The sequence below is a fragment of the Mytilus californianus genome, unplaced genomic scaffold (genome assembly GCF_021869535.1).
Source record: "Mytilus californianus isolate M0D057914Y unplaced genomic scaffold, xbMytCali1.0.p SCAF_21, whole genome shotgun sequence".
NCBI lineage: Eukaryota > Metazoa > Mollusca > Bivalvia > Mytilida > Mytilidae > Mytilus > Mytilus californianus.
In genome coordinates this window covers 1068575-1086598 of record NW_026262670.1, presented here as the reverse complement: position 1 = coordinate 1086598, position 18024 = coordinate 1068575, and the positions used below count along the sequence as shown (strand labels likewise).

General features: G+C 32.4%; 1 protein-coding gene across 50 annotated transcripts in view; it reads left to right on the top strand.

Annotated features, from left to right (window-relative positions):
- LOC127731938 (uncharacterized) overlaps positions 1-18024 on the top strand; it is a 122598-nt gene that overhangs the window by 62810 nt on the left and 41764 nt on the right. For all 50 annotated transcript variants that reach the window (XM_052240866.1, XM_052240844.1, XM_052240837.1 and 47 more), the window contains 3 exons: positions 6474-6545; positions 7857-8118; positions 16368-16826. In XM_052240866.1, coding sequence (XP_052096826.1) covers positions 6531-6545; positions 7857-8118; positions 16368-16826 — 736 coding nt within the window. In that variant the 5' untranslated portion in view covers positions 6474-6530. The remainder of the gene's footprint in view (positions 1-6473; positions 6546-7856; positions 8119-16367; positions 16827-18024) is intronic.

The following is an 18024-nucleotide window of genomic DNA, read 5'->3' as shown; positions in this document are numbered from 1 at the left end:
AAAAACATGTAAATAAATTGTTATCACTTAATAGTAACATATGTGATGATAAAACTATTTTTATGTGAACATACACTACGGTCTGGTGCTGTCAACAATCATGTATGAATATATGAAGCTGATCATATCCCGATGGTACTTACAAATAAAAATATTTATTTCTTTGGTTCATAAATTAAGACAAAAAAACTTTATTGAATCTTGACTTTATTTTCAACTTTATTCATGTAACTAGAAGCAAATTCCAGCAATGCACATATGTGATGTTGTCAATAATCACACATGTTATTGATAAAATAAAATTGCTTAAACAGACAGTCAGGGGTACTACTTGTACAAGTAATCTTTATTTACTTGAAGAAGTAAAAAAAATATACTCATATAAGTTAATTATAATGTTTGAATAATCTCTCCTTAATTTTCTCAAAAATTTACTTGTATAAGTAAATTTTTTTTACAATCCCACAAAAATTCTCAAGTTTTGAGATGTAAAAACATGCCTTTAATGATTTTTCCCAGGTTAGCTCATAATTTTTGATTAGAGTTCAATGTTTCATCTCATTAATTCAACAAAGAAACTGATTGCGCAAAGATCTTAAGTATTTGCGCAAGGCCTTCAAAAATTGCCCCTTGGGGTCTTGTAAATGAGCAGTGTTCTGAAGATAACAGACAAATGAGATTTTCATTGTCCATGAAATTACACTTACACGATTAGTAAAGACATCTGCAAAGGACAGACAATTTAAAATTCTATTAGAACAAAGAAGTCCTAAGAATTCAAGAAAAGAAGATAGGATGACTTTTTTACTTATATAAGTAAAAAAATCTGAATGTCTAAGGGACATAACTAAGCCAAAAATTTATTTACCTATACAAGTAAATAAAATACACTTGTATCAGTATCCTACAAATTTACTTATATAAGTATATTAATATTACTTCTTCAAGTAAATAAAAATTACTTCTACAAGTAGTACCCCTGACTGACAGACCGTTTTTTGCAATATAAAAATAAGATGTGGTATGATTGCCTATATGACAACTCTCCACCAGAGATCAAATGATGTTGAAGTTAATAGCAATTATAGTTCACCCTACGGCTTCAACATGGAGCAAAAGCCCACACTGCATTGCAAGCTGCAAAAGGGCACCAAAATCAGATAAGTTTAAAAAAAATTAAATGAAAAAACCAACGGCCTGATTTATGTACAAAACTATAAACAAAACAAAAAATGATAAACAGCAACAAACCACAGTCGGGACAGACACATTTAGAAATTGACATTGCAGGTCAGTTGAGAACTAAACTTTACGACAAAAAAGATGATTTCAGCTTCCAAATTGTGAACTTTCCTCCTTTTCTATGAAGCAACATTCCAGCAGCGCCTGCATTTGAAGACCATATCTCCCAGTTGATATGATATTCCAGAGCTTGCATTTCCTATCATGATTTCCTTGATAAAGGGTTGCTGCTTACAAGGAAGCTATTAAAGCAAGAGTTCCAAAAGGTGAAGTTGAAATCATCCCTTGGAAAATTGTAAGGTCAGTGACTCTCATGAGTTGTTGACCATTATGGAATATCTGTTTCACAGATAACGATGGTTATGTTCCAATTGTCATTACCACAATCCTGACCCTTTTTTCATGAATGTCACCTACCGAATTAGAATTATCACTGGGCTTCTACTTACATGAGCAACACAACGGATACCACATGTGGAGCAGTATCTGCTTACCCTTTCGAAGTACCTGAGATCACCCCTGGTTTTTTGTTGGATTCGTGTTGCTCAGTCTTTTGTTTTTTTATGCCCCACCTAGGGGCATTATGTTTTTCAGTCTGTGCGTTCGTTCGTTCGTCCGTCTGTCACGCTTCAGGTTAAAGTTTTTGGTTAAGGTAGTTTTTGATGAAGTTGAAGTCCAATCAACTTGAAACTTAGTACAAATGTTCCCTATGATATGATATTTCTAATTTTAATGCCAAATTAGAGTTTTGACCCCAATTTCACAGTCAAATGAACATAGAAAATAAAAGTGCGAGTGGGGCATCTGTGTACTATGGACACATTCTTGTTTCAACCTGTCTCACATTCTAGAATATAACTATAATGTCCCATTTTGTGTCATGTCTTAATGGACAGACCGATATATGATACAAATTATAATAGATAAATAGACACTTAAAATCACAAAAATGATCAGCAAGGCAAGATCTACTAGTAAATGATCAACAATACAAGTAATAAAAAAACAGAGATTTTTGTCATGAATTCTATTCTCGTCTACAATGTTGGAGGGTGCCCTTTGTCTAATATGCACATAGACCAAGGTGAGCGACACAGGCTCTTCAGAGCCTCTAGTTATACGACTGCAAAATTTTTGTGTTCGTATAATGTTATGGCGATGTCTGCGTCGTCCTCTAAAGACATTTGGTTTCCAGACAATAACTTTTTTTTTCATTTATTTTTTTAATAGGATTTTACATCACCCTTTCAGCTCCACCTGACTAAGGTGTTACAGGGTTTTAAGAATATAACAACAAAAGACTATAGTTTTACCTAGATATAAACTAAAATATAAATCATTTGAAAATCTCTTTTTGTCTCTCTGATTCTCTCCTTCTCTCTCTCTCTCACTCTCTCTCTCCTTTTTCACAAACTCTTTATACAGAACTATGTATAGATAATTAAATCGAAAAAAAAGGTTTAAATGTGATGTGTATATATTGCATGTTGTTTGCTCTGTTTTCCTAAATAAATCAAAAAGATATATATTAATACAATATGGTTGTTAGACTACCATTAAGGATAAATAATTAGCATAGGGCCCAAAGTTTTTCAAGTGCAAAAACTCTGTTGTACTTTCTTGTTGTATATAATTCTAAGTTATAAAAGTATTTTAGTCTATTTTTTGATTCAAGTGTTTTAGGAAGCTTTTCTTCCAGCTTGCATTTGTTTATGTATTTTTTGGCAAAAATTACAAGAAAATTTGAAAATAAGCTTTCTTTTACAAAACCTAGAAAAAAGTTCTTTTTGTTGAATTCAATGTTTACATAGAAATTTTTCAGACAAGTACAGAATAAATCTAAAAAAATTGATGTCACTTGACAATCATAAAATAAATGTCCAATAGTTTCATCTTCACATCTACAATCCAAGTACTGAAGTACTGAACATCGGATGACCGCAATTTCTTGTGGATGGTGACAAGCACTTGTCTCAGAAAAAAAAAATCACATCTCTATACCTGAAAGTGAGGTTAAGGTACATAGATATATTTTTTTCAGAGACAAGTTAGTGTGTGGATGATGGATAAATGACAGGGAATTCAACCTCACCGTAATAACTATTATATTGTAGTGATACAAATCAGTATACTCTGGTTTGTTGTTATATATTATAATATAATATTTGTATATAACAGTTACATGTATATATAATTTTCATCCATTTGTATATCATTCTATTCTACTATTCTAATAATAGTGCAGTGCAAGTGCATGGTGGACATGCAGGGGCGGATCCAGCCATTTTTAAAAGGGGGGGGGGGGGGGGGGGGGGGTTCCCAACACAGGATAAAGGGGGGGTTCCAACTATATGTCCCCATTCAAATGCATTGATCGTCAAAAAAAGGGGGGGTTCCAACCCCCGGAAACCCCTCCCCTGGATCCGCCACTGACACTCTTCTGTAATAATTCGATTTTTCTAATAGATTGGATTTGAGTAGGCATTCATATTTTCCCGCAAAACGTTCTTGAGATATTCTTCCACATGCGTTAACTCAAATTTTCGGTATTCTTGATTTGTTATTGATATATATATATTTCTCACGACAAAACATTTTCATATCATTTATCTATGTTCTTAAAAATTATTTTCATGAATATTTATTGATGAAATTGATATATAACAAGCGATTAGGAATGTTATTTTGCGTTCGGTTATCAGTCAAAAACGACAGTCACGTGGGTAGAAATGTCTGTGGCAACAAAACACCGGAATGCCCTCACGGTCATCTGATGTAAAAAGAACATAACTTTGTGTCTTTGATTTTAATCTTAAATAAAAATGTATTTGTAAGACTAATCCTATCTAGAAATTTATATTGGAAATCAAACAAATATCTATCTCTACAACCTTTCTGAAGTATACAAAAATATTTTTGCCAGTCTTCAATGTTAGTATGCAGTTCATCCTCCCATTTTGAAAAATGACAATAACTTGAGACTAAAGTATATGGATCTCTTTGAAATTGTAGCATAAGGTTCCATACCACAATAGGACGGATGGTATTGATTTGGGGGGTTATTGTCCTAGCTGTTTAGGAATTAAGGGCCATAAAGGGGCCAAAAACTTGTCGTCCGAAGACAGTTTGGTTTCCAGACAATAACTTGAGTATAAGTGTGTGGATCTCGATGAAATGTAGCACAAAGTTCAATACCACAATAGAAAGGTTGGGATTGTTTTAGGGGTAATTTTCCTAGCTGTTTAGGATTTAGGAGCGAAAAACGAAGATTTGTCTTGGATAATAACTTGTGTATAAGTGTATGGATCTATGAATTTTTTCCAAAGGGTTCTATACCGCAAAAGGAATGTTGGGATTGATTTTTCAGGGTCATGGACAAACCGTTTAGGAATTAGGGGCCGAAAAGGGGCAAATTTTTTTTTAGATTTTCTTGTTTTTGGACAATACATGTACTTTGAGTATAAGTCTATGGGTCACTATGAAATTATACCACAAGGTTCCATACCATAAAAGGAAGGTCATTTATCATGAAGGCAAAATTAATTCTTCTTTTCTAGACATGCTAGATGTCTTGTATAACAATTTATAAATCATTCTCTTTTGTCATTATCTCCAGAGTTCGAAGTCTAACATTTTTAAAGAGTTCTATACATTTTTTTATCAATCTTTTTTTTATACATTTTAGAGTCAAGAAAATTTTGATAAATTTATAATTTGTCATATTAGAAAAGAATTTAAAACAGCAAAGATTTTTTGCAGCAGTAATAAAAAGTGGAGAAACCCCGCATTCATAATACAGTAGAGATCAATCTTGTCTCTAATACTACCCACACACATTTGAATCACCTCCCTTTTGATTGCATAAACAGACTTCAAATTTGTTTGTCTATGAATTGTTAATTATACAGATAATAAGTAGGTTGATGTAAAAGTCTGACAACACAATCAGCTGACTTTGGGTTCACAATGACCATACTATTTCTAATTGTTTTTAAAAAATACCAATATCTTATAACTTAAATTCAGCTTCGCCTTTGCAAATTTATGTATAACCACCTTTAAATATAAACTCCCAGGGGTACGAAGATATTGGGCTAAATTCAGAGGAAATTTTTGTTCGGAATGTTTGTTCCATTTGAAACAAGTCAAAACTATGTTGTAAATTTGCCCCATCTTTTTAAAGTTGATCTCCTTTATATTTTTATGCCCCCGCCATAGCGGAGGGTGCATTAAGTTTTACCCTTGTCCGTCTGTATGTCCATTTGTACGTCCACCCGTACGTCCCGAAATTGGATTCCGTTCTCTTAACTTTAGTTCGCCTCAACCAAATGTTATGAAACTTATACACAATGCTTATTACCACAAAACACAGATCAAGTTTGAATTTTGGTTGCGTCTATTATACCATTCTAGAGTTATGCCCCTTTACAAATGGAAAAATTGTGGAATTTTTCGTTTCCGTTCTATAACTTTAGTTTGTAGTAACCAAATCTTATGAAACTTATACACAATGCTCATTACTACAAAACATAGATCAAATTTGAATTTGGGTGGCGTCACTTTCACCGTTCTAGAGTTATGCCCCTTCAAAAATGAAAAAATTGCTGAATTTTTCGTTTCCGTTCTCTAACTTTAGTTTGCCTCTACCAAATAAAATGAAACTTATACACAATGCTTAATACCACAAAACACAAATCGAGTTTGAATATTGTTGGCGTCATTTTTACCGTTCTAGGGTTATGCCCCTTTACAAATGGAAAAATTGCTGAATTTTTTGTCTCCGTTCTCTTACTTTAGTTTGCCTCAACTTAATGTTATGAAACGTATACACAATGCTTATTACCACAAAACTCAGATCAAGTACAAATTTGGGTAGCGTCACCTTTTACAGTTCTTGAGTTATGTCCCTTTATAACTTTTTCTTGTATGTAGTTATCTTAACCATGTCACAATTCAACAGCAATTTTGCAATGGCACAGTTTATTTTTATTTTCTGTCAAAAAACATGCAGTATTGGGAGCATCTGTTGACAGTGCCAGCTTTCCATTGATTTGCATTTCAGAGCACATTTTAGCCATATCCTATAAAGTACTGATGACCAGGTCCGAATATTGTCAAAATAAAATAAAACACCACTCAGCTGCTACTGGTCTCACTAAATGTTAAATATGTGTTACAAAAGTCTTCTTATTAACAGATGCAAGCAATATAAAGATTTATCTATATTTCAGGGTGAGACTCCATACGATCTAGCAGCAAAACAGAAGACAGGACAGTATAACGAAGTGATGGAATACTTACAGGTACATATAGTGTTGAATTACAAATGCTTACACTCAGAATAAATCGGTATAAAGCGATTAACTAAATGTAGAGAGATAAAAAACTAAATACCATAAAAAGGGAAGACACACAAAACCATCTTAGGTGCACCAGAAGGATAAACTTAACAAATTTTACATCTTATAGTCAAAATTTCTCATTACCAAAGTAAAATCATGAAAGTACATTAGAGTTTTTTATTATATTTGAGGTATCTCTGGGTCTTGTAGTCATCAAACAGTGGCTATCAACACTGCGGTGAAAAAGTAACAACATACTGATGCTAAGCCCCTTTTTTAATGACTTTTCTTTTTAGATTTGATCCTATATAGAAATAGAATATAAATTAATTGGTTCACACCCCAAAAGTTTAAATTGTATAAAAATTAGAAGCAGCTAGCTTGTCATAAATGAGCTCTTACAATGTTTGATAGATTAGATAGGGGGCAAAAGGAAGCTGAAAGGAACTCATACAATTTTTTAAGTCGGATTCTTTTGCAGCTTTAAGAATAATAAAAAACAAAACTCTTTAAGGCCTTCATAAAACAACATGATACAAGGAACAGAATCAAGAATAAAGTAAATGTACATAACATTTTGATAGTACTTTAGTTTATGACGTCAATTTCTATTATTTGATAGTATTTTCTGTTCACACCACACATTATATATTGAAGGATATACTTCATAGCACATTACTAAAAGTTGAAAACCCAAAAGTATAAAATGTGTGAAAGTCTGAAGATTAAAAAAGGTTTGAATTGGGAGCGAAAAAATCCTGATATTGTTAACTTTGCCTGATGGAGTTGACACCTTTTGGTTTATCCCAATTACTTAATCATATGAATTGGAAATAACACAAATAAAACAGAATACTAACAACCACTGCACTTCTTAAATAGATTAAAGGAAACCTGAGAATAGGTTATTCACATTGGGAACATAATTGGTTCCCCTATATTTATTAAAAAAAAATAAAGACAACACTTCATTTTCATTTTAAATTTCATGCATTGCAAGCATTTTTCTGGATTTATCTTCATCAGGAAAGCTCGAAGCCGAATAGTTGAAAGCCAAGGTTATATTTGAGAACCGAAACAGGTTAAGAGGTTTATAACCAAAGAGGACCTAAAATAATTAAAGTTCACTTTGCATGTTGTGATTCTAACTTCTTTGTAAAACAATATTATAGGGCAGCTACAATGTTTCCATATTGACTTAACATAGTTACTCATGACCAACATAATAATTTAATAGACTTGCACTGTTAATTATGTTTCTTAATTTTATAGGAAATATCAGATCCCATTTTGACCAAACTCGGGCAGTTAAATAGAAATGACTTCCAGGATCTTGTAGCTCTGGGAACATTTGCTTCCTATGAAAATAGGGTGTATTTGGCTGGGCCTTGTAACATTGGAAAATCGTCGCTTGCAAGTATTCTTATCGGCGAGGAAATTCCAAAGACATGGTTTTCAACTGATGGACTAATTATTCATTTCGGAAGAAATGGCATCGACTTACAACAAAGAAAGATGATTCCATTGAAAAAGGGTATGTATTATATGTTTTATGTCGTGGCCTTTTCAACAAGATTCTTCATTGACATATAAATTATCTTCAGTTTATAGAAAACTGTTATTTCTTCTTTCACTGTCTTGTTGTTTTAACAAGAATTGTTATTGCCTTAGTACAATAGCTTAATATTGACTATACAGTGCATTGCCTTAAAGCTAACAACAATTTAACGTTTGAAGCACTAAAATTTCAACAAAGCATGAGTTCTGTTTGAATTGAGTTATATAATTGAGGAGTAGAATAACATTTTGATGAACACAATTCTTGTTTTAGAATTATTGATTTCACCGTAAAACTTGATAAAGTTCACATGAAATTGATAATTTATTTGACTGCAACTTTTGTTCACATCCATACAATTGACACTTTATAAATCGTCTCTGTGACACAAAGAAAGAAGACAGAAACATTTTTTTTTTATACAAGGAGGGACATTACATTTATTATTTTATCATTTGAATGTCAGGGTTCATAGAATAGATGGCAAGTTCTTTTTTATTTATTTTAACACATACCATTCAAGAATAAAAAAAACCTTAGATACCGAACTTATAAGGTTTTATTTTGGTTCTCAATCTTTATGGAATAACCTTTTGAAATAAGAATATAGCATGCATAAATTCAATGTCTTTAACATGTTTAAACAATTCAAATCCATTTTGATGGTTTTAATATTAAACCTTTCAATCTTCTGTATTATACTGATTAAAATTGTTTAAAACCTTTTTCAAACCTTTATCAGTAGCTTCTTCATGATGAAAAGTAAGCATCTGGAGAAAAGAAGATTTTTCTTATGTTCTGTAGTTTACTGATATAAATACTAAAATGAACAAATTTTTGTTTAGGAGTAAACATTAAAAAGCAGCCTAGATTTAGAATTGTTTAAATGTCAATAACTTTTTACAAACTCTAGATTTAAATGTGTTTAAACATCAATAACTTTTTACAAACCTTCATCAAATTGGAAGATATTTTCATAGGTGTTTGTGCAGAATCAAGAAATACAATCTAAATCTTCATTTTTATGTTTTTTTTACTGATAATTGGAAATTATTTTTTGAGTCAACTTTGCAGTACTACAATAACAGCAGCAATCACAGGCAAGATCAAGGGTTAAGCGAAAACCTTTACAATCTGGGGGTTTCCAGATGATGGGTTTTTTTCTTCTGCATTGGCAGGAGTATTTAGTATCACTAGATTATAACCTTTTTCTAGCTGCTGTTCCAATCTTTCGATCAGTAATTTCGACCGCTTTGATTAATATATAAGTTTTAATATACAGGATATATTCTTAATGCTAGGTTATTTATTATGATTTCCTTGATAGAGGATTGCTGCTCACAAGGAAGCTATTAAATCAAGAGTTCCAAATGTGGAAGTTGAAATCATCCCTTCGTAAATTTTACGGACACCATCACGAGTTGGTTGACCGTTATGTAATAACCGTTTCACAGATGATATCAGATATGTTCCTTATGTCGTAACTACAATACCCTCCCTTTTCACGAATATGACTTACCGAATTAGACTGTTAACCGGAATTTGTAATAACATAAGCAACACGATGGGTGCCACATGTGGAGCAGGATATGCTTACCCTTCCGGAGCACCTGAGATCACCCCCAGTTTTTGGTGGGGTTGGTGTTGCTTAGTCTTTGGTTTTCTTTGTTGTGTCATCTGTACTATTATTTGTCTGTTTGTCTTTTTATTTTTGGCCATGGCGTTGTCAGTTTGTTTTCGATCTATGAGTTTGACTGTCCCTCTGGTATCTTTCGTCCCTCTTTTATTTAAATTAGGAATTTTCAACAAAGTTAAATTATGAGAAAATGTTCTGAGTCTGTTTAAAATTTTTATGAAAAATTATGATTTTATAGATATTTGAAATTTTCTATATATATAAAAGCACAATACAGTTGACATAGTGGAGAAAAGGAAAGACACAAATAAGTACTCTTTGTTTTGTTATAATTTGGTACAGAATTTTAGTCTCTTGTTGAGAATTGTAAAGATAAACAGTCACGGATTAAACCATGACCATCAAGGGGTAGTATTAATCCTTCAGACAGGGGCTTTTAAAAGATGGAATGGGTACAGAAAATTAAGTAATTCTGTTTTAATAGATATTGAATTTAAAAGAACAATTAATAGAGTTATTAACAAAGTCAAAATATGTATAATCAGTAGTAACAATGGTGATATCCTTCTATAATGGGTCAACCTAAAAGTTGAAATTAGGGACGAGTCTACTTTACTGTGAAAGGAAATTTGAATTACCCCGGTATCAAGCAAGACAATAAGAAAAGCACATAAGAACACTTTGGAAACTTAGAGATGAACAATTAAATGAAGATGAAAAAAATGACAAATAATATAAAAAACAATTGAAAATCAATTTTCAGAAAGTCTTATTATTGAAGGTCATTGAATATTAAGGATCAAATGAACTTTTATACAGATATATAAAATCTTTTTTTATTACAAAAAAATAACCTTCATAACAGATATCATGGTATAAGAATATGATAAATCTAGTTTTTATACGACCGCCAAAAAAATTTGTGGTCGTATATTGGTATGACATTGGCGTCGTCGTCGTCGTCCGGCGTCGTCGTCTGAAGACACATTGGTTTTCGCACTCTAACTTTAGTTTAAGTGAATGGATCTTTTTGAAATTTTACCATAAGGTTAAATACCACAAAAGGAAGGTTTGGATTGATTTTGGGGGTTATGGTACCAACAGTTAAGGAATTAGGGGCCAAAAAGGGGCCAAAAATAAGCATTTTCTAGTTTCCAGACAACTGTGGAACGGTGTATGGATCTCTCTGAAATTATACTACAAGTTTCCATGCAACAAAGGGATGGTTAGGATTTGCTTTTGGGGGGGTTATGGCTCAAACCGTTTAGGAATTAGGGGCAAAAAAGGGGGGAAAACAAGGTTGTCCTGGTTAATGGACAAATACTTTAGTACAAAACATAATTTAAAGCAGTGTAAGGGAGATAAATCAAATACATCATTGAAATTATCTCCCTTACACTGCTTTTAAATTATGTATAAAGTAATGGTTAATGAACAATAAAGATAATTTAAAACAGTGTAAGGGAGGTAATCCAAATACAACGTTTTGGTTACTTCCCTTACACTGCTTTTAAATTATGTTTAAAGAAATGCATATTTATAAAGGAAGACCAGTAAAAATATCTGCAAATGTTGCATCATTTTTTTTTACCAAAAAATCCATATGAAAGATTTGACAGTAATGATGGGTAATTATGATTGCCAACTCCGTTGGAAATTTGAATTGAGATTATGACCATATCTTGAGGGAAAGAATTTTTTGGGGGGAAAAAGGGGGGGGGGGGGATAAAAAGAAATTGTGGGGGGTCAATTTTTTCTCATTTCAGATTTCAGAAATTAAAAGAATTATTCTTCAAATATTATTTTTTTTTCAAATTTCAAATATTGAAAAATTTCAAGAAGTAATCTTTAATTGCACAGTATGGCGCATTAGATTTGTAAAATCTTTGATCACATTTATTTATTTGTTGAGCCGAATCTAACAGTGTATTTAGATTTTTAATTTTGGATCCAGTTTTCAAATTGGTCTACATTAAGGTCCAAAGGGTCCAAAATTAAACTTTGTTTGATTTTAGCAAAAATTGAATATATGAGGTTCTTTGATATGCTGAATCTAAACATGTACTTAGATTTTTGATTTTTGGCCCAGTTTTCAAGTTGGTCCAAATTGGGGTCCAAAATTAAACTTTGTTTGATTTCAACAAAAATTGAATATATGGGGTTCTTTGATATGCTGAATCTAACCATGTATTTAGATTTTTTATTTGTGGACCCTGTTATCAAATTGGTTCATATTGAGGTCAAAAGGGTCCAAAATTAAACTTTGTTTGATTTCATCTAAAATTGAATTATTGGGGCTCTTTGATATTCCAAATCTAACCGTGTATTTAGATTTTTTATTTTGGGTCCTGTTTTTTAAATTGGTCTACATTAAGGTCCAAAGGGTCCAAAATTAAACTTAGTTTGATTTTAACAAAAATTGAATTCTTGGGGTTCTTTGATATGCTGAATCTAAACATGTGTTTAGATTTTTGATTATGGGCCCAGTTTTCAAGTTGGTCCAAGTTGGGGTCCAAAATTAAACTTTTTTTTGATTTCAACAAAAATTGAATATATGGGGTTCTTAGATATGCTGAATCTAACCATGAATTTAGATTTTTTATTTGTGGGCCCCGCTATCAAATTGGTTCATATTGAGGTCTAAAGGGTCCAAAATTAAACTTTGTTTGATTTCATCAAAAATTGAATTATTGAGGTTCTTTGATATTCCAAATCTAACCGTGTATTTAGATTTTTAATTTTAAGTCTCGTTTTTTAAATTGGTCTTTTTTGTTTGATTTTAACAAAAATTGAATATATGGGGTTCTTTGATATGCTGAATCTAACCATGTATTTTGATTTTGGACATTGGACCATAATAGGTAAATTAAAAAAATTCAAGTTCTTAGACCACATTCTTTCTGTGTCAGAAACCTATGCTGTGTCAAATATTTAATAACAATCCAAATTCAGAGCTGTATCAAGCTTGAATGTTGTGTCCATACTTGCCCCAACTGTTCAGGGTTCGACCTCTGCGGTCGTATCAAGCTGCGCCCCAGCGAAGCATTTTATTAGTTCTTTTCTTTGAAATAAGGGAGATGACCATCTACTTCCTGGTTAGAATAGTGGTCTTTACATCCTGGTAAGAATAGTGGTCTAAGTAGTTAAATGACTGTATCAATAGATTGTCAACACTGAGGTTGTGAGTTCAATTCCAGCACATAGCAGGTGGGCTCAACTCCAATCTGAATTGACAAGAATTCAGTTTTACTACCAAAGGTCGTGGTTTAAATAAGCATTAAACATGTTGAATGCAGTTTTGTTTTTGTTTTTTCTTTGAGGGACCGTGATCCCATCATTTCAGATAAACAAACAAGTTAAAAACTCTGTCCTTAGTCACTGACGAAAAGGAAATTACAGTACTATAATGATGTTAAACATGTGTAATAATTTATCAAAGATTTTTTAATCATTTGAGCAGATATATACACGTCTCCTATTATTTCAATTTTAAAAATCAAAAAAACGAATATTGAATATCACATCGTGTTACTGCATGGTTTGTTTGTCTCATGGTGATGATGATGGGTGGCTGGTTTACTTCAAGCGCAGCAAATAAGATGCATATTTAGAACCAGAACATGCTAATGCGATATGAAAATTAATCCTGCTTTGTACTAGACCGACTTGCTGACCCAGATTTTTAACTTGCTAATTCACAAGGTAACAAGCGCAGGAAGACACGTCCCCGGATCCCTTATTCTCACTATGAGCCTACTAGTCTTTGCTCTTTACCTTGTATGATTAGCAGAGAAACAAGCAAATACTAATTTTGGTTTAACCCGGCTGGGGTTTGAACCCACAACCTGCCACACTAGAGGCAAACACAAGACCACCGAGGCAGTGTTTGTTTTTCTCATAAGTTTTGCGCTGTGAGGATAAATGCCTTACCAAGGGAAGCGAATACCCAACTGAATATTTCCCCTTGATTTAAGATTTGAATGCTTCTTTTTGTAATTTCATTGGGTGTAAAAGTGTTGACCTAAGCATATTTTCTGTAAAGCGTGGAAGTTACAAAAAGAAGCATTCAATTCTTATAATAACATTTTTATGCTAAAACCATAAAATTACAAATTTTATAAAATGTTTCGTTTATTTTCGTATGCATTATTTTGACATTGTCATGATAGTGATTACTGTAGAACATCGATGTCCCGACAATTTTCTAATTTATATCAAAATAAACAAAATAACACCTAACATTATGAACATGCATAAAAATAAAAAAACTGAAACTTCAGAAAAAAATCATAAAATTATGTCACAAGATTGATCAGATTGAAACACCTGGAACATTTTTTTAAGTGTTTGTATTTGATTGCTGTCTACCATTTTTGTTTTTTGTTTATTGTTTTAGAAAATATCAGGCTGTTGGTCCTCATTGGAACTGTATTAATTTTTGTCTTGCTTGTGACCCTTATTGCTTTCTATGCCATTAATACTACATGGTTTTGCTCATTGTTGTTATGATGGCCTTTATTTGTTTAATCCACATCTTTGTTTTCTGAAGGATGGAAGTCTCATTGGCCATCATATCACATCTACAACATTGTATAGCTTAATTTAAAGTATGGGTTTTGCTCATTATTGAAGGTTGTACAGATAACATCTCCTAATTGCTTTAAAAAACAGAAAAGCTGACAACAGCACAACTGCAATGAACAAATTATATCTATGGTAACTATATATAAGGAGGATTCTTTGATTTAGGGTGAGGTTGGGAACTTTTGTCATTGTTGGTACCTTTATTTTCATCCCATTTTAGCTCACCTGGCCCGTCGTCGTTGTTAACTTTTACAAAAATCTTTTCCTCTAAAACTACTGGGCCAAATTTAACCAAACTTGGCCACAATCATCATTTGGGTATCTAGTTAAAAAAAATTGTCCGATGACCCTGCCTCCCAACCAAGATGGCCGACATGGCTAAAAAAAGAACATAGGCGTAAATTGCAAGTTTTGTCTTAATATTTTGAAAACGATTATAAATAGAGAAAATCTGACAAGGGCAAAAATGCTCAGAATGTTGAGCTCTACTATTTCTTGGGATATGTCAAAACTGTCAAATGACTTCTTGAAGGAGTTATTGCCCTTAAATGACAAATTTTACCATTTTTTTTCCATTTTTGCCTATTTTCTTGAAAATTATAGTAGATAGAGAAACTTATAAGTTGCAAAAATGATCAGCAGGACAAGTTCTACAAATAAGTCTAATAGTCAAAATCATCAGTCAACTCCATATTAGAGTTATTGTCCTTTGATGACGATTTTTACCAATTTATTGCGTTTTTGGCTTATATCTTTAAAATTATAATATTAGATAGATATAGAAACTTAAATAAGCAAATATGATCAGCAAGACAATATCTACATTTAATATCATAGGTTTATATCAGCAATGTCTAAGACAATTGGAAAATCAATGCCTATGAACTATTTTTAAAAGAGTTATGCACCTTGGAAATATTAATTATATGTAAAATTTCTTTATTAGCGCTCTCTTGTGTACAATTCTTGCAAGATTTTTATGAATCTTATATCATAGGCTTATATCAGCAATGTCTCGGACAACTTCAAAAAACAGTGCTGATCAATTATTTGTAAAAGTGTTATTATGTCTGTTGGAAAGATTGATTATCTGGAAAATTGAATTGTAAGCGCTCTCATATGTACAATTCTTGCCAGATTTTCATTATGTTTTGGACAAATACGAAAATCAGTGCAGATCAAATCTTTTTAAAAGAGTTATGCCCCTTGGAAATATTGATTAAATTGGAAATTGCATTGTATTTGCTATCAAGCCTTCATTTCTAAGATGTTTGTAAAAAGCTTTAAAAACAATTAAACAAAATAAAGATTTTTACTTATAGCCCTTGGATAGATAAAATAAGTGCAACACAGGTGACATTGGAACTGAGTTATTCTAATAAAAAAATCATTCTATGTATCATTAAAAAAAATTATTAGGGTCCCGCCGAATGGCGGTCGCCCTATAGTGATCGGTCTGTCTGTCCCTCCGTCCGTCTGTAACAAATTGTGTCCGCTATATATCTAGAGAATCGTTATAATTTCTTGCTTTATACTTGACATGTTTATTAACCAACACCAGAAGGTGTGTTATAATGTTTGTACAACTTCCTAGGTCGAAGTTCAAGTTAAAAAAAATTGGTTTCAGTTGACAATCCCATGTCCTATGGTAAAGATTGTGTCCACTCTATATCTTGAGAACTGTTATGATTTCAAAGATTATACTTGACATGTATATTAAGCAACACCAGAGAGTGTGTCATCATGTATGTACAACTTCCTATGTCAAAGGTCAAGGTCAAAAACTTTGGTTTCAGTTGACAACCACATGTCATATTGTAAAGATAGAAATTTTTTACCACACATTATTCACAGCGGGGCCCACAGAGATAGCTCTCATCTCAATGATGTCTAGTATTATTTTGTAAGGCTTGAATTAGTTGACAAGTATTAGTTTTACAATTTCTAGGGTCAAATTATTGCTCTTTTCATACCTCCTCCTTTTTATTTTTTTAAACCTTGTCAGGTAGTGGTGATGTTTTAACGAAACTACTTCTTGGGAATCCAGAATTAAAGAAACAACCAAGTCTGCAAGGTGAAAGTAAAGAAAAAATTCCAGGTGATCCAAAATCTAATTTTACAACAAAGGAAAACCAGTTAATTCCATCAAATACAAATCTATATCCTTCAAACCAGGAACACATGTCACCAAAATCTAATCAGAAGACATCAAAAGGCTTCAAGGTACCACCAATTCATACTGCCCATTCTATACAAGATGACTTATTGGAGAAGATTAAGAAAGGTACTAATATCATGAACATAGCACCATCCGATCTGGTAGATTTTGGTGGACAAAAATCATTTGATATGACTCATCAGTTATTTATCCAGCACAGGGGAACGTTCATTCTGATGTTTGATGGACGTAAAGGCCTTTATACAGAATTGGAAGAATATTCACAAAGAGATGTTACAGCAGCATGTAAGTCACTTCGAATATACAATCGAATTTGAAATGTTCTAATTGATTATAATATAGAGTAATTAACTGCTTGTTTCTGTATTGACCCTGTTATAGATTCGAGGTTAACTGTATTGGACACCAGACTCGAAACGTCTAGGGCCAATACAGCTGATCGAGAATCTATATTAGGCCCAATACAGAAACAGTCAGTTCATAACACTTTTATGAAATGATTTTAATTCATATCTGAACTTGTCTTGTCGCAGTCACGATGGATTTATATTGACAGGGCAACTTCATCAGTATCGCACATGCTGATTTACTCATATCATTTAATAATAATAAATATCAATGCATATATCATGTATGTATTGTCTATTGAAATTGAATGTTTTGGTAGATAATTTCAAAGGACACTTTGCCCACATCTCTATTAAACATCATAGAAATTGATGTGTTGCTGTTAACCTGTTCATACATTACACCATGCTGACAATGATTCAATAGTTAACCCGTTCATACATTACACCATGCTGATGATGATTCAATAGTTAACCCCTTCATACATTACACCATACTGACAATGATTCAATAGTTAACCCGTTCATACATTACACCATGCTGACGATGATTCAATAGTTAACACGTTCATACATTACACCATACTGACAATGATTCAATAGTTAACCCTTCATACATTACACCATGCTGACGATGATTCAATAGTTAACCCTTTCATACATTACACCATACTGACAATGATTCAATAGTTAACCCCTTCATACATTACACCATGCTGACAATGATTCAATAGTTAACCCGTTCATACATTACACCATGCTGACGATGATTCAATAGTTAACCCGTTCATACATTACACCATGCTGACGATGATTCAATAGTTAACCCCTTCATACATTACACCATGCTGATGATGATTCAATAGTTAACCCCTTCATACATTACACCATACTGACGATGATTCAATAGTTAACCCCTTCATACATTACACCATACTGACAATGATTTAATAGTTAACCCCTTCATACATTACACCATACTGACAATGATTTAATAGTTAACCCCTTCATACATTTCACCATGCTGACGATGATTCAATAGTTAACCCGTTCATACATTACACCATACTGACAATGATTCAAAAGTTAACCCCTTCATACATTACACATGCTGACGATGATTTAATAGTTAACCC